Raw genomic sequence first — 24,312 nt, forward strand, 5'->3', positions numbered from 1 at the left:
AATACATTTTGACAGCGTGGAAAGTCGGAGGTATATATGGCCTTATTTGGAAAGTAATTATCCAGATTTACACTGTCACTCAGACACAGGTGGACAGCATCAGGTTCATGGGGTTAATTTACTAAACATTTGTCGAATCTGATGTGAAACATTCTTAAAGCCCACAGTAGGAGAAAAAGTATTAGAAATTTACAACAAGAATACCAAAATGCTGTTGCTTAGGGCGCAATGAGTGCAGAACTATAATCTGTACTTTCGCTGCCTGAATCTGTAGTGAATTTTTACTTTAAGAAGAAAGTTTTTTTTAAAGTGTTATTGAAAGTGTCATATTCACTGGGACCCATGCTCTGGATGTTTAAGATAAGCAATAAGGCTGCTGTCCTCCATTAAAACCGTTTTATATGTTTTATATATTTGTTATACTGTATATAACGATACGTTATACTGTTATATAGTTTTTTTACTGTCCTTTCAAGGGGTGAGTATTGGCATGGGTGTTGCGATACAATATATGTCACGATACTTGGGTCACAATACGATATTATCACGATATTGCAATTTTACTATATATTTCAATACTTTTCCCAGCTATCAAAATCAAATGAATAGATACAAAAAAAGCAGGTGCTGTATATGTTCATTAGAAGATATAAATCATTTAGTTATTTTGGTATTAATGTTTTTTGGGGTTTGAGTCACTCCACTTCTTCCATTGTGAGTGCTTGAACTGCAGAAATGGCGCCGCGCTGCACAGCAAAAGAGCTCCACAGCGCTAACTGCCAGAGTGGCGGTGCAGCGGTGCCTCAGTGTTTTAGGTTAACATGTTTTATTTTTCAAAATAAATACTAAGAAGGAAAGATCGGTATTATATCTGACAGCCGAATATCGCGATATATCGCCAAAACGATTATTTCCCACACCCCTAGTCCTTTCATAGATGATTGATTCAACAGTCGTCCTCTGTCTGACGTGGGAATATTGTTTGATAGTCTTTTCCTGCTTTTAACCTACCCCACAAGTTTCTCTCTCATCTGTCTCCTGTGTTCCTTGTTTTTTTCTTCCTGATGCTATTTGTTCACTAATCCCCTCTAACAAACCTCCAAGGATTTCGCAAATAACCACTTTTGAAAAAGACGTTCTTTTTTAGCAACAGTGGCAGGAATTTGTCAGCCCACAGTGTCATTTCTCTGCAAGTCCTCATCTATTCTGGTGCCATTGTTGAATTTCTCCTGCACATGACCTGTGACAATACAAGACGTGCACACAGATGTGCACACTCACAAAGTAGATTGATACCATCTCTCACAGTCAGCCAAACCTTTTTTGAGCAACCAATCAAATAGAAGATACAATCACTGAGTTTCTTTTGCTCTCCGCTCAGATCCTCCCCTCTATTATGAAAAAAAGAAAAGAAATATGATTTGGGAGAGTGGCAGGGAGGGAGTGGAGGGGGGGTATGGAGTAGTAGGCGGGCGCCTGTCAATGCAGACGGAGGTTTCTCCAGAGAAGTCGAGACACAGGAAAAAGGAAAGTCTTCCTGTTCAGTCTGTCTCTGCCGTTCCCCCTCAGAGAGAGAGAGAGAAATCTAATTATCAAGCTCCTAAATATCTCATTATTGGCTGAGGCTCATTTGCATGTGTGAGAGTAGCGCAGCAGGAGCCAACTTGGGGGCGGCCATTTTGATCCAGATGTGTGCCACTGCACTGTGGCTTACTTTCACCTTTAGAAATGACCACATTAAATGTCTGCTTCATTTACCCCGATGTTCACTAGTCACTTTTTTCTTTGAGGATGGGAAATAATGCAGATGATGGATCAGATTTTTATGGTCTCTCTAGAGAAACACGGTGAACAAAAGAGGACAATCAAGCTGTTTTCTTTTCAGAGAACTATTTTGACAAAAACATGTTTTTATAAAGTCATGAAGGCAAAAACTTTTCACCAGTGTTGTACTAAAGTGAAATTTAAAACCTTAACTTTTTTACTTAAAGGTATAGTGGAGGACGTTATTTTTCCGGGTGGATCATCTAAATAAGTGGTCCTCCTAACTGTCAATCATTCTGGTGACGTATGTTTACGTTAGGCCATCCTTATTGCAAATCTTCCTTTGGAAAGTAAGCTTGTATGATCGATGCAAACAGCAACTTTTAAACAGAGCGTGCACAAGGAGTAATGGGCTCGTGCACGCACTCACACGAGTTTAATAGGCATTCCCTCTCAGGAGCGAGTACAGGGTTCTGCATGTGCATTTCTTTTTTAAAGTAGAGAGGGCGGGTCTTTTTTCAAAAATTCACAATAACCCTCCACTATACCTTTAAGTAAAGGAGCTCAGTGTGTACTTTATTTTGCACAGATATCAGTAATTTTAATTCACTCAGCAAATAATAGAAAACCAAGTTCATCACAAAAAAAAACAACTGTTATGTTCAATGAATTATTAAGGAGTTTGTTTACTGTTAGGGGAATGCTTGATCAGGCAAAGTAGGGGTTGTTAAAAATGTAATGAATCAGATTATATTTACCTTAAAATAATTCACAGGCTGCTAAAGCTAACCAGTATAATGGGGAAAACTGCTAATATAGGAGTTTTTGTTCTTGTTATTCTAATAAGAAAACAATGGAATGAAAAATAATTCCCTAAGTTTCCTGTTTATTCAATATCAATTAACCTTTGATTTACTAATCTAAACAGTGAATCAGATGTCACATGTATAGTATAAATAGGGTTTTTCGTTAAATTTAATATGATAGTGTTATCACAGCATTCAGTATTGACAGGTACTGAGTCGATATGATATGAGCCTGAATCATATATTATTCATTTATGTACTGTGGGATATTAAAACAAGGCTGGGTCAGGTTTTTTTTACTAAAAATTAGAACAACAGTCAACATGAATAGGTATGAAAACAACTGACCCATTTCAACCAATCAGCTATATAAACTCTAAACCATCTAAATGTTTAAATCAGAGATTTGAGATGCAGGCCGGGATTTTCTGATACTGTTATTTTATTTTAAATTTTTTTTTGCCCGATAATGCAGTTCGGATTGGGACATCTGAAATATATCTTTTAATATGATCAATGTCTTAATTTTTAACTGTGGAAAAAATATAAAAGCTGAATTTAAAATCTGTGAGTAAAAGAGATGCAGAATTTGCCAAAAATGATCACATCTGATTTTAAATCAGGCCCTAAACATAAAAACAATCCTGAATCTGTGATAGAAGCGACCTTTGACCTTTTTAATTGACCTTTAATCTGAACACTGATACAGTATGAAGGCCCAGAGTACTGTTAGGACTTTAAATAATTGTTTTTTTTTTATAACTAAAAAAATCAAACCTGCAACTAATGTCTATTTCTTTCGCCGATTAATTTGTAGATTCTTTTTTTTGATTAACTAATTAATAATTGCAAAAGTCATTTATGATTATTGCTCTGAGCAAGTTGCTCTTTTAACTAATGGCATGTTTTATGTCTCTTTGTTTGAGGTCTCTTTGTTTCTAAATTAATTGACAAATATTTCAATAGTTGATTAACCGCCATTGATGTATTATTTCAGCCCTATTAGTAATACAATAAAATCCCATTTAAAAGCAACTGAATAAGAATAAAAAACCCAATAAAAGTGATTGCATTTGCTTTGTGAGGGATCAACCACCAACACTCACTCACCCTCATGTAAATCCAACTGTGTCTGTGTGTTTATGTTGGTGCGATATGAGCTGACAGCTCAGACAACAGAGCTGTCGCTTGCATGCCCTGCAAGTGCAGAGAGGCTCTGCAGGTCAGGCAGCAACAAACAGGACAAACAAGACAGAGACGGAGCGAGTTGATGCACGGGCAGAGACGTATCTGTATGTGTGATTGGGAAAAGAGGATGAGGGGGAAGGTTGTGCTTCATTTATGTAGGAGGCGTGATATGAAGCAGGTCAACCAAATGCATGTTTGACCTGCATTTAGTCCTGTTTATGTGGAAATGCCTTCCTCAGACAAACAGGAGATCTTCCAGAGGAGGAACTGTTCATGGCGGCAACATTAGCGTATTGTCGCCTTAATTCACTTTTTAATAAAATAAAGAAACCTGCAATAAAGAATATTTCTAAACTAAATATCTTTTTTTCTTTTAGAAACGCACAAATTTTATTTCAGAGATAATGCTTCCATCATAAATCCAATTCACAGGTTCTAAGTAAAAGCCAGATTTTAATCTTCCCTTATTTGTCATTGGGAAGTCTTTGCCCATTTCCAAGAGGTCACTTGGTAACTAAAACCTTTTTTTTTGTCATCAAATACATGCAATGATTTATATTTTTACAAGTTTTATTTTTCCTTCCTCTAATTTCTTTAGCTACTGCACACAAAGACTCCCAGCCTCAGTCCCTCTCCCAGACAATGTGATGATCCATCTATTTGTTAAGTGACATAATAAAGAGAGGCGTAATGCAATAACCAGACTGCTTACTGCTCCAACAGACCTATTGCCCCACTCTCTTTATGTGAGACGCAGTAAAAAAAACTGTACAAATTTAAAGAACACACACATTTAGTAAACGGTTCAGCCTGCTGAAGTGTATTTCAGCAGGGATCCTGCACTCCGGCTAACCTCAATGTCTCCTCTTTCTGTGGTATTCAGCTCTGAAAACAGCTCGCTACCCAGAAACTACAAAAGCCTCATTCACTCAAACCAGCACACACAGGCGGAGGGAGAGAGGAAGAGAAGTAGAACACACACACACAAACAACAAGAGTGGTTTTAGGATTAATCTTTGAGGATGACTGTGGAAAAATGACGATGCAGAAGCCGGTAAATAACGTCCATGAAGTGGAGAGAGGAACTCTCAGGGTCGCCCGTCCATGTGTGTGAGCTCTGACCTGCACAGGGTTCTGCTTGACCTCGTTGCTGCCAGGGGAGTTGAGTCCAGAGGCCTGCTGGAGGAGGAACTGTCTGGCTGCCTGGAGTGCCTGCAGTAGATGAAAAAAAAAAAATCAGATGTTAATCATGTACCAAACAGCCACTTTAAGAAATATAGTTTGCGTAACAATAATGTAGTTTCATTCAATCTCTCTTCACAATTCTGCAGCAATAGAACCACAAACTTTAATCCAATTTAATGATATGTTGAGTAATAAACCAACGTACCACAAAGCACATCAAAAGGCTTTTATTTTATTTTATTTTCATGCTAATATAAAAACTGGACACTTTAATTTGAGGCAACAGATTAACAAAGATCCCTAGGATAGGGATTGAAGCCTTTCGTTGTGCTGGATGCCTCAAAGTTTCACAGATGAGCATTTCAACAGGCTTCAGACTGTCGATATGAATTAATCCTGTCTTCTAATTCTCTTTTTCTGTGTTTCTCTCTGTTTACTCCACCTTCCATAACCCCTGTCCCTCTTTCCTCTGAGGACGCCGCAAAGTGGCTTCTCCACATCCCTGGAGACAGAAGTGTGTCAGCCCGTCTTCATGCTTGCGCTGAACTGTGTTTGTGTGTTGTCACAGTGATGTAAGGAACTGCTCGGCCTGATGAGACCCGAAAGAGCTGTGTGACTAACCACTGCTCCGACTCCTCGTACCTCCTCCTCCTCCTCCCCCTGCCTGCCCTGCAGTTCTGTCCATCTACACTACGGCTCCATTTCCATTCTTCCACCCTGCTCCTGGGTGTTGCCGATTCAACCGCACCGATACTGCAAACTAAGCCATTTCCCCTGCTTTCTAAGCACATCCTTTTCTTTTTCCTTGACACTTTCCTGACGGCCCTTGCAAAGGAATTAACTAAAAAGTAAAATTATGCATCATCAGTATTTTTATTTTTATTTTTTTAACATTTCTTGTGGGAATGTTTGACCAGGCTTTTGAAAACAAAATAAGAAAACACCCATCTAATAACACCAGTGCTGTTTTTGCACGTACAGTAAGCGCACACACACACGAACACGCAAACTCAGGACGGAGGGTTAGAGAGGGGAGACAGCAGGATGCACATTTGCTTCCTGTGACTCAAAAGGGAAAGGTTCCTTAGTAAATATTGATTTATGAAAGTCCCTGAGTGTGGGTGTGGGTCTGAGAAATTAACGGACAGATTGAGAGACAGTCCATACCAACACAGAAGCTCTTACTTAACCACTAGTATCATTTCACAACTAGAAAAAACTGACTGTATCGTAGAAGTTATTGGACAAATTGTCAAATTAGAAGCTTAGGTACATTAAGTAATGTTTAATAAGAGAAAAAAGTGTGAGGGAGATTAGACATTTGGGGATGGGGGATGGGGGGGGGGGGACCAAAAGAAAGAGAGAGAGAAGTTCGCTGTGCAGCCAGAGTGATGAAAACCATCTGCAGTTAGCACACTTGCTACTTTCGTCGAGACCTTAATTGAAACTCACACAGGCGGCACACACACACACACACATTAATTTTACCACTTTAACCAAAAACAAAACAAACCAAAAAAAAAGCGGGAACAATGCCCCTCCCTTTTACTGGTTTGACCTCAGCATTAAATCAGGCACAAACTTATGCACACGTACACACAGACAAACACAACCGCCCAGTTTGTTGGCATGTGGTGTGAATTACTCCTCAAACACCCTGTCTGCCCGAGAGCCAGTCTCTCTGTGTGTGTGTGTGTGTGTGTGTGTGTCTGAGTGAGTGTATGTTGGCAGCAGTTGAGTAGGCCTGTCTGGCAACAATAAGGGACAATTCCACCCAAATTACCACCCTGATTACCACTATATTAAAGAGCCATTTATGGCTTTCATAAACACTACAACCAAAGCAGAGGTGATGCCTGTCTCCTCTCCTGTGCTTGTATCAATGGATGTGTTTATGTATATATATCCCAAAGGCAAGAATGGGTAAAAAAAAAAATTAAATAAATAAAGAGGAGGAATGTGCTTCTACCTATTTCTTTAAAAGACGCCCATTGTGGTTTTCATAAAGTATGGTAAAGCTTAGCAACTAATTAGTCAAATTTCAGTGAGGAACGAGCAAGATGTTAATGTTCTGTTTCACAAGATAAACAAAAGAGAGAAAGAATTCGCAGGATGAAGGTTCAATTATGGCTGAAAAACTAGACTTTTCCAACTATTAGCTAAACAGCTAACAATGCTAACTTTATTCACAGCAGTTAACTGTCAGTAAACCGTAACTGTGTCCTAATACCACCAGGATAAGACATAAAGTGGCTAAATGAAATTCTATATTCTATATCATTAACTTTATAGTCCAATAATTTGACATTTTTCAAATGTATACATCCATAACTGGTTACATACAAAGTTTTTATGATAAATCACGTCATCCTGCTGCAGCATTTGTTACTTTTCTCGTAAGCTATGTCTTTGCTCAATTTGTCAGTAAATATAGCATTTATGTGAATATCAACATCATATGACCGATTTAAATCACTGGTAATGCATACAATTGGTAAACAGGCAGAAGCAATTATGGTGAGCGAGTGTTGAACAATAATGGGCTGGTTATACTCCCCAGCAGTGTTCGCTTGTAGCAGGTATGATGCAGATATTTTTGATTTATGCCCAATTTTGAAGCGTAGTCTGCGCTTTGTTATTCCACGCCACAACACAAGAGGGACAATCAGGAACCAGCTAGGATTGTGGGTGTCCATGTGTCGGTTTGACCAGCTTGTTCATCGTCTACAACCCCTCATCCAACGGTGGACGACACACAGTTCACCCATGAGTGTTCCCGAAAGTCTGTCCAGGGCACTGCGTGTTACAACTGGGATAGTGTTTTAGGGTGTCAGGCATTGTGGCAGCACTACAGCCAGAGTTTATGCCGTTAGATACTAAACAGGAAATATACATAGTGTAGAGTGGATGTAGAATTTAGTGTTGCACTGATACCGATACCAGTATCGAGCGGGGAACCAAAATGGTGGTATCGGTATCAGTGAGTACCAACAAATAGGGCACCGATGCAATTTTGAGATCCAAAAGTTTATTCAACTATTGTCACCCATTCCAGGTAGGCAATAAAAAGTTCTACTGGATTCACTTTGTATTAGTCTTTTTCCTGCTTCACAAAGGTAGGCAGCAGCTTGACAAAGCCACGATGGCAATTATTTTACATCCAAGTAGTATGCAGTTCTTCAAATATATACACACACATCAATTTCACAAAGATGGTATCGGTATCAGTCGATACTGCACAGCCAGGTATCGGGTATCAGTATCGGGGCCAAAAAATGGCATTGGCGCAACACTAGTAGAATTGACCAATCAACTGCCTCCTTTCTCTCCTACTTGCAACGCTATCTGCAGCACTGTCTGCGGTCACCTACAATTTTGGGGAGGTGGAGGAGTGCTCTCTCTGTGAAAGAAAAACTAAAACAAACAGAAATGTCCGTTATCAAGTGTAAAAAGGTGCAGGAAGAGAGGTTTGATTCCAAGAGAATATAATTCAAGTTGAGCTGGGAAAACGACATGACAGTTGGAGCAAACTAAAGCTAAAGCTCAGGGAGTGTTCTGGTGTCGCTGTTAAGTTGATAGACGTGAGTACATGTCCTTGCTACTGGTTACTGGTGTTAGCAATGTTCTTTAAGCTGTTGGTTTTCATTATGGCACGATCTGAACTTATTTAGTAGCTACATCAGTGTCCAGCATTTGCCTTTCTGGTACTTCAGCAATATATTTTCAGTACGATCAACCATTTTATTGAGATTGCTAAGGTAACGGTACAATCAGATAATTTTTGCTTTTCAATCTAAATACAATCCTAAAGCTCCATTATAAAAGGGCTTTTATGAATCCAGTAAGTTACATCTACCCCTAAATGATACCAAGTTAAGTGGTAGTTTTGTGATTTAAGGATGATTGTGGTTTATTTTATTGTGACATGTTTAACTGTTGATGTTTTCTTTGTTCATCTGTCAAAAAATCTGAACACCATGAAAAGTTTGAAAACCATTGGATTAGGTTGTCATAATAAGATAAAAACAGAAGCAATAACAATAAGTCTCTGATTCCTATAAGCTTATCACTTATGGTCTGTATTTAAACATTTTATTGCGAGGTCAGATAGGGAGTAGCTTTTTGTTTGCCCCGATGTTGACAGAGTTTGATAACAAAGACTGTCTTGAAAAACACTCAATTACAGCATCAATTAAGCTCTTTTTACCTTTAAATTGTTCAGAAACATAAACGTAACTAGATGAAAAAATAAAACAAAGTAGAATTGGGGACACAACTCATTTTTTTTTAAACACTGGACAGAAAACGCATCTGGCAAATGCATATCTTGTCAAAACTGCTCACCCAAGACCTCAACTGACACCTTTAGATTGCAAGTTGCATAAACGGCAACATTTGATGAGAGGTCAAATCTGGAATAAATTAGTGAGCTGGTAGTTTTGAGGCTAAAACCACAAAGCGGGGGGGGGATTGCAGTGTTTCTATGGCAGAGCCCACACACATTATCTTGTTTAAGCTAGTTTATTCATATGGGTTCGCAACAAGTGTTTGATTCAATTGTTAATAGCTAAATAAGACCTGTTTTTTAAAAGTATAAAAGCATAAAAAAAAGGTATAACGGTTTGATGTATACACCTATGATCTCATGAACATGCACGCACAAACACACACACACATACCACCAGCAAAGACATCCACTCATGTCTACTTTGTCAAGAAGCACTTCTCTTCTTTGACCTCTCTCCTTTATTTCTGCTCCTCGCATTCACTCCTTGGCTTTTCTCTGGAGAACATCCACCCACCCACACACTGCAACACACACCCACCCTCACACCAGCTCCTTAAAGACCCCCCCCCCCCCCAAAACTCCCCTTTACCCTTGTGGCATTCTTGGGGGCGCACTGCACCTTTAAAGAAAATATGAGGGAGGCCTAAGAGGGAGGCCCAACAACAGAGTCTTTGTGCTGCCGCCGTGCGCACACACACATATGCACCCATCAGCAGTGTCAGACAGGTTTTATTAGAGCGAGTGAGAGGGAGGCAAGGGGGAGGAGGAGGAAGGGGAAGGAGGGGTGAGGAGGTCACCGCTCAGCTTGGAGGCCCGAGCATAGTGTGAACGCGCCGGTGAGTGTGAGCGTTTCAGCTCGGTGTGTGAGTTCTTCTGACTTGTCATCGCGCCCCTCTGTAAATCATCGCCTCTGACACAGCCTTTAATAACAGTGCATTTTTTAATTCAGTAGGGTCAGACATGCACATACCTGCATATCCACACACACACACACTTACATATGTACTCACAGTTACGGCTACTTTCTCCCCTTAGCAGGAATCCTAAAAAAATAACCCAATGACTTTTTTTTCTTTCTTCCTTTGAAAGTAGAGAAGCCTGGCTGGTCGGCTTAGACGATCCAAAAAAAGAAAAAAACACGGCAGGAATTTTGTTTTACCAAACTTGTGCGATGATCTTAAAGCTTATGCGTCATCGTTTGGCCCATCCATCAGAGAAATCTCACTAATATGACTCCGATTTGTTGTAATAAGTTGAATCTCATGTATGAAAACGACCAAAAAAAAGTGCATTTTAGCGCGTACATGGCTCAGGTTGCCAAAGCAAACAGGTCTCCCTGTGTTTGTGATGAATCTGGCCTCTAATCCTCGCCGTGTATTCAGGTGACAGTGCAAAGAGAACATAGAAACAAGCAAAGAGATCCAAACGGGAGACCATGGAAGAGGGAGACAGAGAGACAGGTGGGTACCATATGTTGGAGTAATCCGTCAGCACTGACTGAGGTCCATTGTTGATGGGCGAAACGAAACAAACCCGTCTCCCCCTTTCTAACCCCCCAACCCCACCCCAAAGATAAACAGCCCTCAGGGCAGACAGTGGGCTGTCCTTGAGGCTTGAGGGAGAAGGAGGAAGAGGAGGGGAGGGAACTGGGAAGGCCAAGGGGGGAAGCAGGTGGTATCAAATTTCTCTGCTTTTAGGCTGAAAAGGAAAAGAAAAACAGGAGCATGTGAGAGGATGAGAGAGGAGCTGAGTGTTTCATCTGTCCGCAGAGGAGGAAAATCAGACTCTGAGGCCAAACAGATATCCCCCTGGCACACAGTCAACAGTTTAGTCTGGTGCAAGCTCGACAGGGAAAGAAGGGAGGCTTGAGAGTAGAGCTACCCTTCTCCGTCCCTCTCTCTGTTTTCTTCGACAGGAGGGAAAGAAAGACAGAGAGCGCTAAACAGACTCAGGGGAAAGATGCAGCAAAGAGCTCGTCACACCCAGCTGCTTCTCTACAGGTCTGCAAGCTTTTTGATTTTGGATCAGTGAGAGAGACCGGGTTCAGAAAGAAGCGGTGGATCTTCTTCTTTTTCTTCCTATATCCGTCTCCGTATATCTCAGTCCTGAAGTGTTGTCATTAAAGCTGAAAGCCGGGGATAAAGCTCTGGCATTGTTGCCGTCCCCATGGGTGATCCCAGTGATCTCTTGTATCCATTTGTACTGCTCCTGTCTACCTAAAAGACCCTTCCAGCTCCACAGATCCCTGTAACTACTTTAATGTATTTCCCTTTGCAGCTTCCTTCCTCAAGGATCAACAGGTTTTCTTAGCTCTAGGTATCCCTATCTTTGATTGATCCTTCTTATTTGGGTACTCATGATCACAAAGAAGATGAAAAGAACCTAAGACACAATGTAATCTAGTTTTCAATAAAGAAAGTAATGGAGAGCAAACTGAAGTGATAACCCACCTGTAGAGACAGCTATTCATGCCAACAAACACTTACAGTAAGGGTGAGCTCTACTACTCAGGTCTACCCTAATCTCTAGAGGTCAAGGGTCCCCTTGACCCCAATTGTAACACATGCAATGTTCAGTACACCTGTTCAAATCTTTGTTAACACACAGAGCAAGCCAATCAGTCGCACGGCATCTAGGAATCTTGTTGAAGTCCAAATTGAGCCTAATAACGGGGAAGAGTGGAAATCTAAGGGCCTTTGAAATGGCACTATTGTTTGGGACAGACTGACTAGTCCTGAACGACTTGGCTGCTCAGAAAAAGAATAAGCAACCTTCCAGGTTTCCAAAAGGTTTTCCAAAAATAGAAAAAAATATATATTTTGGATGTAAGGTCAGAGGTGAACAGACTAGTTTGGGATGCTAGGAAGGGAAAAGTATCTACTGTAAGTAGTTAATAAAACATTTGAAAACTTAAAAGAGATAGAGGACCATTCTTATTGCTATTCTTGTCAGCCGACAATGGGAAATTGACGCTACATTTCATCCCGCTTTAACAATACTGTAAAAATAAAGAATAAGATATATCTAAATAAATCAAAACCATCTCATCAGCGAATCAGACTTGCAGGTGGTGTATGGATGCTGGAGACATTTTCTTGGTACAATTGGCAGTGGGTAGGTAGGTTCAGTAGTAGTCATTAAAAAGTTTGCATTTTTGCTGCTCCTGCTGCTTGCTGTGTGGACGTAGCATCAGAATTGTGTGCAATCGGCCAGATGAACTGTCCCATTTGTGTCGCCTGTTACCAACAGCATTAAAAGACCCACAATTTGTATTACATTACAAAACCATAAACAAAGAGCAACCGAGATAGAGAATAGGTGCCACAAAGGGATCTCATGTAGGCTATCTATATCATTTTTGCCAGTCACATACAAATAATTGATTCTTCTTTGTTGACCCCATTTATATCACCTGTTGTTCTTTGCTCCTCTTTATATAATGCATTGCTCACAATAAATTTCTCACAAATCGCTCTGTCTTTCTTTTGCCCCAGCCACTCCCCTCTCATCTCTTAAAATCTGTTGCCCATACCCTCATTCGTCGCAGTAAATTCATGCAGCAGATACGGCTTCGACAGACACCCAAAATAGATTGTCCGGGCTTACAAATGGAAGCCAAGTCTAGTGAATGCAGCTGCTGGCCTTATGAGGAAAGCCTTTTTTTTTTTCTTTAATGGTCCCAAAAAGATTCCTGTGGCAAACCTCTACCTATCAGTACCTTAATAACAAGCTAATGATGAAGAGATCGACATCAGATAGGCATTGAAAGCATATTTTATATCAATGAATATAATTCTGAATCTTATTTCTTTGAATGATGTTGGGTTTATTGATGTAAACAAGATTTTCTTTCAGAAACGTCACCACGGCTAATTAAATCCTTGTTTATACCTTTCACTAGAAGAACAGCCAATAAAGCTGCAGTGCTTTTTTCATTCAGCTGTGTAATGATTTGTTGAAAGTTGATTCAACAGGGTGCAAAAAAAAAAAAAAAAAAGGGAAACGGCATGTACACTTACAGAAGTTCAGGAGTTTCCAAGAGGCACAGGGAATGGGGCAACTTGAACCACATCCTTTCTAAAGCCTGGCAATTTCATGGTGGGCTACAAATAAACTAGACTCTGCCATAACCCTATCCACTTTAGTTTAAATTCTCCCTCATGTAGAACTTCTCTTTCTCTTATGTTAGTCAGGTATTTTTGGCTTTCCTTAAACCAGCCCTCCTGTCATTTGTTTTCACCGGATGCAGTTGTCCACCAAAATAACTGACCTTAGAACGCACTAAATGTCTCAATCTGCCTAGGACGCCACAAGGCAGGAATAATCTCCGATACCTTGGAAACCCTCTACCGGCAGCGATCCCTTTCAGCTATTTAATGTAATGTTTCCGCTATATAAAAGCATCGTTTGAGACGCTGAGGTTTTAAAATGACTGCAGCAAACTGCTTTGGGCCCAGACTGACCATTAAAGAAAGGAAAGAGCGCCTTCAAGAGCCAATCCAATAAAAACTTGCAAAACTCCAAAAGAACTTCAAAATATGCTGTAATGTTTGAAAACCCTGGCTGGTTTTGGGATTTCTTTTCTTTTTTTTTTATTCATATGCTTTTTTTCACTAAAGGGGACCTGCTCTAACCTCCTGGGATGATGCCATTTTCCAGATGGTTCTCAGTTCAGAACTGTTTGGCGAAAAAAAAAAAAAAATCCTCCTGTACCTCCTGACACTGATCTAACGTTTCTATTGATTCACAGGGGTTTACTCGCGGTCGTAAAAAGGAGCTGACTGAATGCTCTGGGCTGCTTTATGTCATGACACAATTCATCATCATTATCATCATCTGCCCAGTTGGAAAAAAAAAAATCTACAGCCTCCTAAAGAGATTCCTGCAGCTTGTTTTTCTGACAAGTAAAGGCAGAGAGAGCATCAAGAAATAGACAATTAAAGGTAATGATGAGGTGAGCATGGTTAAAAAGAGAGAGGAAATCCCTTACTCCCTCTTTACTGTAGGCCTCATCTCAGTCCAGGCAGCTAATTGACGGCAAATAGCTCTACAGCAGTTTCCCTACACACACACACGCGTCATACATTACACACATATGCCGTTTCCCTGCGGTTTTCAACACAGCTCGTTTGGCAGGAGAGTAAGGTCCTACTCCAGACAGACCAAGCCCAAAGAGGAAAACACACACACACTTTCACAGACAGGCAGACGGAGCGTCTTGCAATATTTAGCGTAATCACATATAACGTAGGACAGCTAACTAGTTTTGGAAGGCCCCTTTTTAGGTGTTAGGCCTTGGTTTTGGTGCACCTCCAGAATTTAAGCTGCTGCTTCTGCTCGACCTAAGTGGACCAAGGGAGTCTTTTCAGGGCCAGTCTGTGATGAGGACGGCACTAGCCTGGCAACCAGGCCTCACATATGGAAACTGTTTAACTCTTATTATTAATAACCCACCAAAAAAAAAAAAAAGGAAAAAAAATATGGGGGTAAAAAGCCAACTAATAACACATGCTGCCAAGACTTGGCTTAGAGACATAAGGAAAACACATATATAGACAAACAGAGACTGTCTGCAATGTGCACATGTATATAAAGACAAATGTGGACACCCAGACACCTATTGGCTGGAAAGGAAGAGGAAAAAAAACAAAGCTAAGTGATTGGCTTTTAAACGTATTGGTCTGGCAGACCGCTTCAATGCAAATAAAACTCTTTCATGTTTCTTGGTTCAGAGAGTTTCTACACCTGGTTGTGGCTGAGGGGGGAATGGAGAGACACGCCCTCACACCCAGGACTCACCGCACACCCCAACACGCATACACAAACAACGGAAAAGGGCAGGCATAACAATAGCTTGTTGCTGTGCAAGAAGTTGAAAGATCTAAAAAAGTGATTTTCAACTTCCACAAAAAGAGAAAGAGAGGTGGAGCATTAAGTAAAGAGAAAAAAGGGAGGAAAACAGGAAGTGTATGCTGCTCTATGAGATTTTGTAAGAGGCTCTGTTCATTTAGATGTTTAGAGGAATTTGATGTTTAAAAATAATTCAAACCTGGGATACATTTATCTCCCCTTTTTTTCCAAATTAGTAAAGCTGAACTCAGTTTCATTTTTAGTCACCTGGTAGAAAGTAGAAGAGCTCAACAGTTCTGTTTGTTTTAATTTTAAATTCATTAAAAAATAATTAAACCCAACATTTAAAGAACAGAGATTTTTCTCATTAGTTAAAATGGTGTAAATTGTCTCATACCTTTCATCAAAAGTCTTCAAAACATTTTCTGTGTTAGATTTTGTTATCATTTGTAATTTTTTGCCTATTTTATGTTTAGTAAATTGAAACTAACAGTTAAAAGGAAATTAAAGTTCTTTTGACCAGGCAAAGAAAGGGGCGGCCATGCTCTGGTCCTGAGCTCAAGAAGAAGGCAAACAACAGAAAGAGAAGAGCTACATTCCTCTCCTCCTCCCCGTTGACTCTAATCTCTCCTTTAAAATGGCTGGCACAAAGGGCCAGCGAAGACTAGCTAATTAGCAACACTTTAGGCCTCTGCAGCTTTTGTATATTTGGTGTGTATATGTGCATGTTCATTGTGTGCATCCTGGGCCCTCAACTGTTTCCAGGGTAACTGCTTGCTTCGTGGGCCTCAGAGGCGTTGCACATTTTGTCTTTTTAGGATCCCCCCCCTCCATTTGCGTCCACCTTTTTTTATGAATCTGGAGTTGGGGAAACAAAGGATATGGGGCTTTTGGGAAAGAGAAATCACTCTCTTGCTGAAGAGTTTCAGTCACGTTTTCAGAGATCATCATTGTACCCAAACAGCATTGGTGAAACTCACTTAAGACATCCTCATAGTCTCAGATAACAGACTCATCCTGCAAGATCTCAGTGTCTTTTGTGACACACTTGGTAGCAATATTCTTCTGGAAGCTTGTAAATGCTGTAAAAATTGAACTTTATTGATCTGAAATTGGAGAAATTTACCTCTGCATTTAACTTATCCCCTTGGAGAGCGGCAGGCTGTTATTGTGCGGCGCCCTGGGGAGCAGCGTGGGGTTGAAGGCTGGTTAATGGTCAGAAACCAGTTACTGTAGGTGACTGCAGACAGTGCCGCAGACAGGAGGCCTCTGATTGGTCAAATCTACATCCGCTCTACACTATATGTATATCCTGTTTGGTACCTTACCAGCTTGTTTTGTTTGTATGATCACCATTGTGGAAAATGACGCGTGAAGATGGAACAGCTAGAAGAGCGAGGTGTGCGAGAACGCTGGAATCCTTTTTAAACCTGGATCCCTGCTCTTTTTGCCCCCACTTCCTCACCGCCTCGGCCGTATCTAGACCCACAGCTATTTCCTGATTGACCCTCTTGCGTTGCAGCGTGGAATAACATAGCACAGACTATGCTTCAAAATTGTGCATAAATCAAAAAGATTTGCGACAGGCTCACTGCGACACACTGCTGCGGGAGTATAACCAGCCCCTAAGGGTCTTGCTCAGGAAGCCAGAGTGGAGGCAATGTGGATCAAACAGGGTACTACAACCTTCTCAGAGCAAAAGCAAACTGCTCTCTATAGAGTAGGCATTTAAGGAACATCAGTCTATATCTGTCTGACAGATACCACTTGATGTCAATGACAGGTCTTGCTATCTTACTAGAGTCAATTATGAAGTGCCACAGGGTTCACAGCTTGGCCCTGATCTTTTTGTTTGGTGAAATTCTCTGAGAGAATTATTTTTTGTCATGGCAATAATACTCAGCTTGTGTTTGTTGACTGAGGCTTAAACTCCATCAGCAACTAAGTCTATTATGTCTGCAAAGAGATTCGTTTAGAAGTAAACAGAACTTTCATCTATGCATCACAGTATCTGAGGGAGAAAAGTACATTTGCCAAAATTAGATACATCATGTCTCAAGTGATGTGGAAAAATAAAGAACCTATTTATTTTTCACCTTTTTTCTCAAATTTTACATCTTTCTTTTTATAAAGATATTTTATATTTCACTTTTTTTCCTAATTTATTTTTCCCAATAGTGTTTCATCCCTCTTAAAATGCATTTTTAAGGAATCATTCTCTTCCTTTAAGTCCAATACAAACACACTTTTTTTTTTATATCCATGCAGACCAATAAAAACGTCTTTTCGTAAAAATTCAAAAAATATCCACTGGACTTGGTTTTCAAGATTTGAAGACGTTTCGCCACCTCTCCAGGAAGCTTTCTCAATTCAAATGTCTGGATCCGCAGTGAGTTTGAGTCTTATATAGACAACGCCTTGTATCGCTTGGAAACATGCAATGGTAACCGATGAATGGGTCGTTAGTTCCATGGAACTAACGACCCATTCATCGGTTACCATTGCATTACCATTGCATCGGTTACCATTGCATTACCATTGCATCAGTTACCATTGCATCGGTTACCATTGCATGTTTCCAAGCGATACAAGGCTTTGTCTATATAAGACTCAAACTCACTACGGATCCAGACATTTGAATTGAGAAAGCTTCCTGGAGAGGTTGCGAAACGTCTTCAGATCTTGAAAACCAAGTCCAGTGGATATTTTTTGAATTTTTACAGAATGACTTTGACCTGGATGACTGAGAACCTTCATCAGCAAAAACGTCTTTATTCCTTACTCTAAAGGAAAGCCCACCCATAGAATTGAAGATAACTGATCTGTAAAACACTTTTTGAAAAGAAGGCAATTCATGAATCTCAATCTGAAGAAAATATTATTTTGAAAATTTTAAATCTGTAAAACAGCAAAGTTATTCTTAAAATCTTTTTTTAAGCCATTTTCAAAGTTTTTATTTCCTTTTTTGTTTAAATTCAGTTTACACATTTTTTTCATCCTTTACAAAGCGTGTTATTTGCTTGCAACAATCTTTTATTTTAACCCAGGATGTATTTATTACCAGATCTGTGTGTCTTGTGTGTCGGTGACATTATCTGCATTATCAGTTTCTGAATTAAAGTACCAGTGCTTCTGTTGCTTTCACTCTTTGCAAATCCCAGTCAATGAAGGCAGAGGACAGCTTAGATGAAAGTTAAAAAGATTTCCTTTTTTTTTTAAAAATTTCCTTCATTATTGGTGTCCTTTTATGTAGTTGACTTTTGTGGGTCTTTTATTCTACACAAGAAGGAAATGGAGTCCTCTCTCCTAACTTTTTTCGAATAGTACACCTTTCTTCAACTGTCATTAAATGATTTACTAAACTTGACTTTGTGAAAATCACAGCTGAATGAGGAAAGCAGTAAAAATGATCTCCGGCTTCAGTCTCCGCCATGATGACCAAACATCAGTGAATCGAGTCAACGATTGAGCTGTTTTAACTGAATTTCTTTAAATAAAAGAAAATTTTTATTTAATCAGAAATGCCCGTTTTAGATCATGCGAGAATCACCTGTTTGGTATTCATCCAACATCTAAGCAGGCCCACCCAATGAAAGCACTTCCAAACATTCCCATGGTAACCAAACCCAATAACACTTCAGGTGCCAAGGTGTATGTAGTTAATCCAGTCTCCACTGCAGAAACAGGACAAACACGCACAGGTGGACTTAAAAGGCGAACTAGGAGGAGGCTCCCAACCATGACTGACTCCATGCTGGATGATCTGATCCACTGGAGCATTTGTTCCATCTCCAGGCTAGTAGCTCGACAACAACCTTCCCTCCAAAATCACTTTCGAAACCAATAAACCTGATTCTCCAGAAACTTCTGCAGGTTTTACTCAAGCTAACATAAAAAACTGAAAATCTGCTAAACTTCCAGATTTGTGTCAAACTGCAGCTTGCCTTTTTTTTTTTTTTTTTTTTTTGCAAATACATCCCATGAAGGTTATAGAGAAAAGACACACAAAAGCCAAGTACATGAAAAGGACCCAGATTGACAGGATATCTGCTCTTTAACTCTCGTTCAATGGGGTGGGTGAAAAAAAGTTGTAAAAATATTTTATGGGTTCTCATCAATGCAGTATTGCAAAATCACAGAATATGGCCTTAGAGAGTGAAAAAAAGAAAAAAAAACACTCCAATGAATGCAAAGTGTGCAGAAGATGGCAGCATGTGAAAAAACTATGGATATTTTCTTTTTTTTTTTGCAGGTGGTGCAGAGAGTGTGCCTGTTCGTGGTGCCGAAGGGCAAACAACTCTAAACTTGAGTAGGCAGAAAAAGACTAAACTTGTAATATTTCGTTTCATCATCTCCCTTTTTGAGTGATAGCTGAATGATCCATTTAGAAAACAGAAATCAAAGGTCATATCAGACAGATAACTGGAGCTGCTGGAGTCCTTCCGGAAACTGGTGTTCTATAGGTTTCTTTGTATCTCTTTTGGTCAGAGCAGTGGGTGTTCTTCGAAGCTAAGCAACCTCCACTGCCCCCGCCTCCTTCTCAGCACAACCTCCTGTGACCCGTGTACTACGCTGACCTCCCCCATGTAGAGGAAGAACTGGCCCAGACAGAAGGGAAAGCTTTTAAAAGGTGACAGGACTCAGAAAGGAGGCCTGGGACTAATTTACTGTCCAGAACAAGTGTCAAGCGGGTGGATGTATGAAAAGCTGCGTTTGGCTCACATTTTCTTCCACTAAATTGAGATAAAACTGATACTTTAGCTTTTGGCACAGACCCCAACATACGGAAACATACATCAGCATTTAAAATTTGACAACAGATCCTTCAGATAATGTTGTTTAATATTGGCGTCACTATTTCTTCACTTCTTACACTCATTTTTAAAACGGTTAACAAATTCCCCAACAATTAAAGACATTTTATTGTATTAATTTTGTTTTTATTGGTTTAAAGTGTCAGGTTCACCTAGTTTTATTGTTTCTAATGTGTTTCCATGACGGTCCTGTCTATTTTTATGATCTTTAAAGATTTTTGCGTTAAACTTTATTTTACAAAAACTCTACTACTAATAAATTTTGATTGATTAAGTGGTGAATATAAGCTCCTACAAAGATAAGCTACATTTCCTAAAAAGAATTCATTTTAAAAATTCAAGATATCAATAAATGAATAAATCTAAATTTAATTGATCTTATCGATCAACCAATTAATTATTCGTTTCCAAGCATCCATTTAAAACACAAAACAAGAAAACTTTCAAGAGTTTTTTACCATTATTCTAAGGATGTGATTTGTTTATATGCTGGTTTAAAAAACAGTAGTACATTGTTATATTTGAATAAACAAAGCTTCCTAATAAAAGACAGTTTAAAAAAAATTAGCTTCATAAAGTAAAAACTTATCTGAAATGTTGAATAGAAATAATGTTAGATGAGATATAAAGATGAAAAGATTAGGTTCACCATTTTGCAGCTAAGTTTTGTCTTTTGTCTTTAATTAATGCAATAATAAACACTTATGAATGATTTAAGTGTTAACAGATTAATGAATAGATTATATATAGCTGTCTATAAGGTAAGCCTTATTGTTAAGTATTACTTGTTTTTATTTTATTTTATTTTCACCTTCATGTCCTCTGCCTCCATGACCTTAAAGTGAACTCTGTGGCAAGCCGGGGGTCACAGAAGCCATAAGCGTCCCTTTTACCAGGGCTGAAAGATCTCACGCACACCCCCAAATCGTCCCCACCTCCATCCATACAGGCACCAATTATTGAGTCTAGGCATTCTAACAGGAAGCCATACGTTATCTGAATCATGCAGCATCCCTCAAAGTCTGTTAGCGCACACATACACACACCGACCACAAATCTGTCCGCAAAGCTCTCCGCAGAAACGTGCACACAGAGAGAGCAGCTATCTTTCATCAGTGTTTGTGTATATCTGAGATCTGTATCGGTTCCTCCTGATCTCCAGTCATCACTGCGGCTCCTTAATTACACCCTTCATTAACCCACATCAGTTCTCTGCATGTGTGTAACTGCCAGCCTGTGTGTGTGGGGCAGCGGGAGACAAAGATTGCTGCTTTGCGTGTGGACACACAGGAGAAGAAGTAAGGAAGAAGAAAAAAAAACTAGAACATGACAAATGGGAGTGGGGATCGAAGCTCCAAACCAATTTCTAAAACTGCCTTTTTTCTCAACCAATGTTCCTTTTAGGCCCCTGGAGGAAAAAGGGATACGGCTGCTAGAGTCTCCCGCTTACTTTCTGTTCAGATGGGAGAGTAAAATAAAAGCCTCTTCGGCTGGTTTAGTCCACCGATGAGTGGCACCCCCACCTCCCCCAAGAGGAAACGATGAACATCGCTGTCCTCTTCCCTGATACCCCCCAAAACACAGAGCTTTTTGTTCCCCACAACACCATCGGCCACCAGTTACAAACAGCAATTAATTGATGGTGAGGAAAAAGGAGACGGAGGGAAGTGGCTTCGTTTAAAGTCTCCAAAAAAAAAAAAAAACAGGTATAAGAGACTTGAACTCATGAGGAGAATTGAAGACACCTGGTTCTCGTCAGAGCGCCCTCAGCCCAGCCACACACACACATACGCTTTGAGGTCTGTTAGGATTTATCCTGCTTACATTTCTCCTCTGCTATGCATCATTTCACGTCCACACCCGGCACCTCAACAAAGTGCCCTGCGCTCTTTGCTGAACTCTCACTTTTCCACATCTTCCTACTCTACGGCTACTACTGCTCATAGTCCTCCCCCCCACCTCGATGATGGGGCAAACCCCCCCCTTCTGCTAACTTTCTTCCTTCCCTCTGTCTTCCTTCTCTCCTCCTGCTCTGTTCGTTGTGGAGAAGCAGACAGGCCACATTCCACAGGGAGGCCCAGGCGCCCTATTCTGACACGTCTCAGCTTTACACCCCTCCCTCATCCCTCTGCTTCTTCTTTCCAGCCCACAAATGCCCCTCTCCCCTAATCCCCACCCTCTCCCACCATGCTGCTTCTTAACTTGCCCTTTTTTACCTTCATTTCCTCTGACAAAAAACTCTTGTTATATTTTAGGACATCTTCCTGCCTTGATCTAAACCGCTCGGTTGTAAGGTTGTCATTTTGCTGGAGGGTGAACCACGACCCCATTTAGCAGGTGTTCTTTTACGAAGGACATCATTTTAGCTCTCCATTAACTTTCCCTTATTTCCCCACAGCATAATACTGCCACCACTGGTTCTCATGCATAGTCCCATCCGTCTGTCTCTCCATGTCGTAGGGAAGTGATGGCAGTGGATGGGAATATGGCTGTGATTTATTTCAGGTTCCCAAGGGCCCGGAGGTAAAGACGGCTCTGTCAGGAGTTCTTTGTGTCAGTTTGCGCTGAAGAGAGCGTGCTAGAGTGTCTTTTCTGCTCCAGTGCCCACCGGCACGGTGTTTAAGCACACACAGCAGTCTACACCGCACCTTTAGGTGAAAGACTCCAGAAGGGAGGGAAAAATAAAGCAAATATATCCAGGAGTGCTAAAATAGAACTTTTCGTTGTGGTAAAAAGCGGAAAGGGGAGATTTCTGGGATATTCCTGAAAAATTGGTTTGTGTTTTTAAAATAATTTCAAGAGCACCTGAGCAAAAGTTCCTTGCCTATCAGTGAGAGTTTACATGAATCATTCAGAGAGAAGCTGATAAGTAGTCTGTTGAGCTAAATGTGGATTGTTAGGTCCATAAGTCACCTTTTCACTGCTGAATGTTGTTCAACAAGAACAAAAAACCCAAACAGTGGATCTGTTATCTAATAAAATCCAGAAAAGCCTGATCAACTCAACCTAAAATAATCAAAGACGCATTAAAAAAAAAACAATACGTTTGGATACTTAAATAAATTATTTTTCCTTTTGTGATGAAAAACTTTTAGCACCTTTACAGAGACCTTGACAAACCCCTTGAAAACACTTTTTTTTCTGAGATAGGTTTTCACAAAGTTTCATTAATCTCTTTTTTATTAAAACAGAGACAGATTTTGTCATCTCTTCATGCAGATTCTGTGTTTTAATGTTTACCATTAAATTGAAAGTTTGACTCATTTGATAGCCTTCCAAAGAGTAAAAAAAAAATGAAAGATTAATTAAAAAGTCAGCCGGTTGTTCTCTAGAGCAATCCCTTAGCTAGCAGGGAATGAGACAGGATGACAGGGAAACCTGTAATAACCTAATACAATGGCACAGACAGCCAATTCCAACTGTTGGAGAAAGAAAAAAAAAACAAGAGTTGTTATGATATACATACAAATGAAATAAAAGGTTTGATATATATAAAATAATATGTTACATACAGAAATGAGGATTCAACACAAACTGACAAAATGGAGAGTGTTGGAATCTGGAGGAAAGGTTTTGCTTGTCTTTCGTGGTCCAAAAAAAAAAAAAAAGTAACATTAGAGAGGGGAAGAACTATTTAAAAAAAAAGATGGCGAGCCAAAAGGAGCGAGGCTTGTGGTTGGTAACGTGCTCAAAAGAGGAAATACCAGGTGCGCGCACACACAGGTGCAAAAACATAGAGAACGTAGACACATCCATGAGAATAAAGACCTGCTTTGTATCAGCTGAAGGTTTGGTGTTAATACTTGTGTGTTTGTGCATAAGTGTGTGTCCCGGAGCATGCTGAGAAAGCAGGGTGAGGATGCAGTCATGGGGAGAAAGAGGAGGGAGAAGAGGGACGGGAGTGAAGGGCTTCAAGTGTTCTTCACTCATCTAAGGCTCCAGCGTAATAATTAGTGGGAGTCATTTTAGCTGGGAGGAAACCTTACTCCCCCTTTTTACCCAAGACATTGCAGGCGGGTTTTAAACCAGCCCAGAACTCACACTGATTCTTTGAGACCAGAAGGACACTAAAAATGTGGCCACTGGTGATTTCTAAGAAAATATCAACTAAACTAATACTATGTGCCGAAATTGTGCTCATTTCTGCAATTATTTTTAGAGTATCAAAACTACGTTACACATGGCCTCTGTTTCTTTTTTCTATTAGTAAGTCTACCAACCACAATTACAGGGAAAAATGTATGCGCCATAAAGTGCTAATAAAAAAAACTACGGAGAAGAGATTAAAATCACAGAGAAAGCAACGAAAATTAAGTGTCTGGTTGTGATTCTGATGTTGAGCTTAGTACATGCCTGGAAGAGGAACAGCAATTCATTTTTCTAAATGTAAATATTAATAACTTTCTTTTTAAATGTC

The 24,312-nt window shown here is 40.0% G+C and overlaps 1 protein-coding gene across 4 annotated transcripts in view; it reads right to left on the minus strand.

Annotated features, from left to right (window-relative positions):
• Window positions 1-24,312, minus strand: part of foxp4 (forkhead box P4) — a 135,374-nt gene that overhangs the window by 56,442 nt on the left and 54,620 nt on the right. For 3 of the 4 annotated variants that reach the window (XM_038298143.1, XM_038298145.1, XM_038298144.1), the window contains exon 3: window positions 4,881-4,970. In XM_038298143.1, the coding sequence (XP_038154071.1) occupies window positions 4,881-4,970 (90 nt within the window). Of the gene's footprint in view, window positions 1-4,880; window positions 4,971-10,241; window positions 10,273-24,312 lie in introns of those variants that run through there. The other variant, XM_038298146.1, reaches the window with a different exon arrangement.

This window comes from Cyprinodon tularosa, unplaced genomic scaffold (assembly GCF_016077235.1).
Source record: "Cyprinodon tularosa strain WSP-4 unplaced genomic scaffold, ASM1607723v1 ctg40, whole genome shotgun sequence".
In the NCBI taxonomy this organism is placed as follows: domain Eukaryota; kingdom Metazoa; phylum Chordata; class Actinopteri; order Cyprinodontiformes; family Cyprinodontidae; genus Cyprinodon; species Cyprinodon tularosa.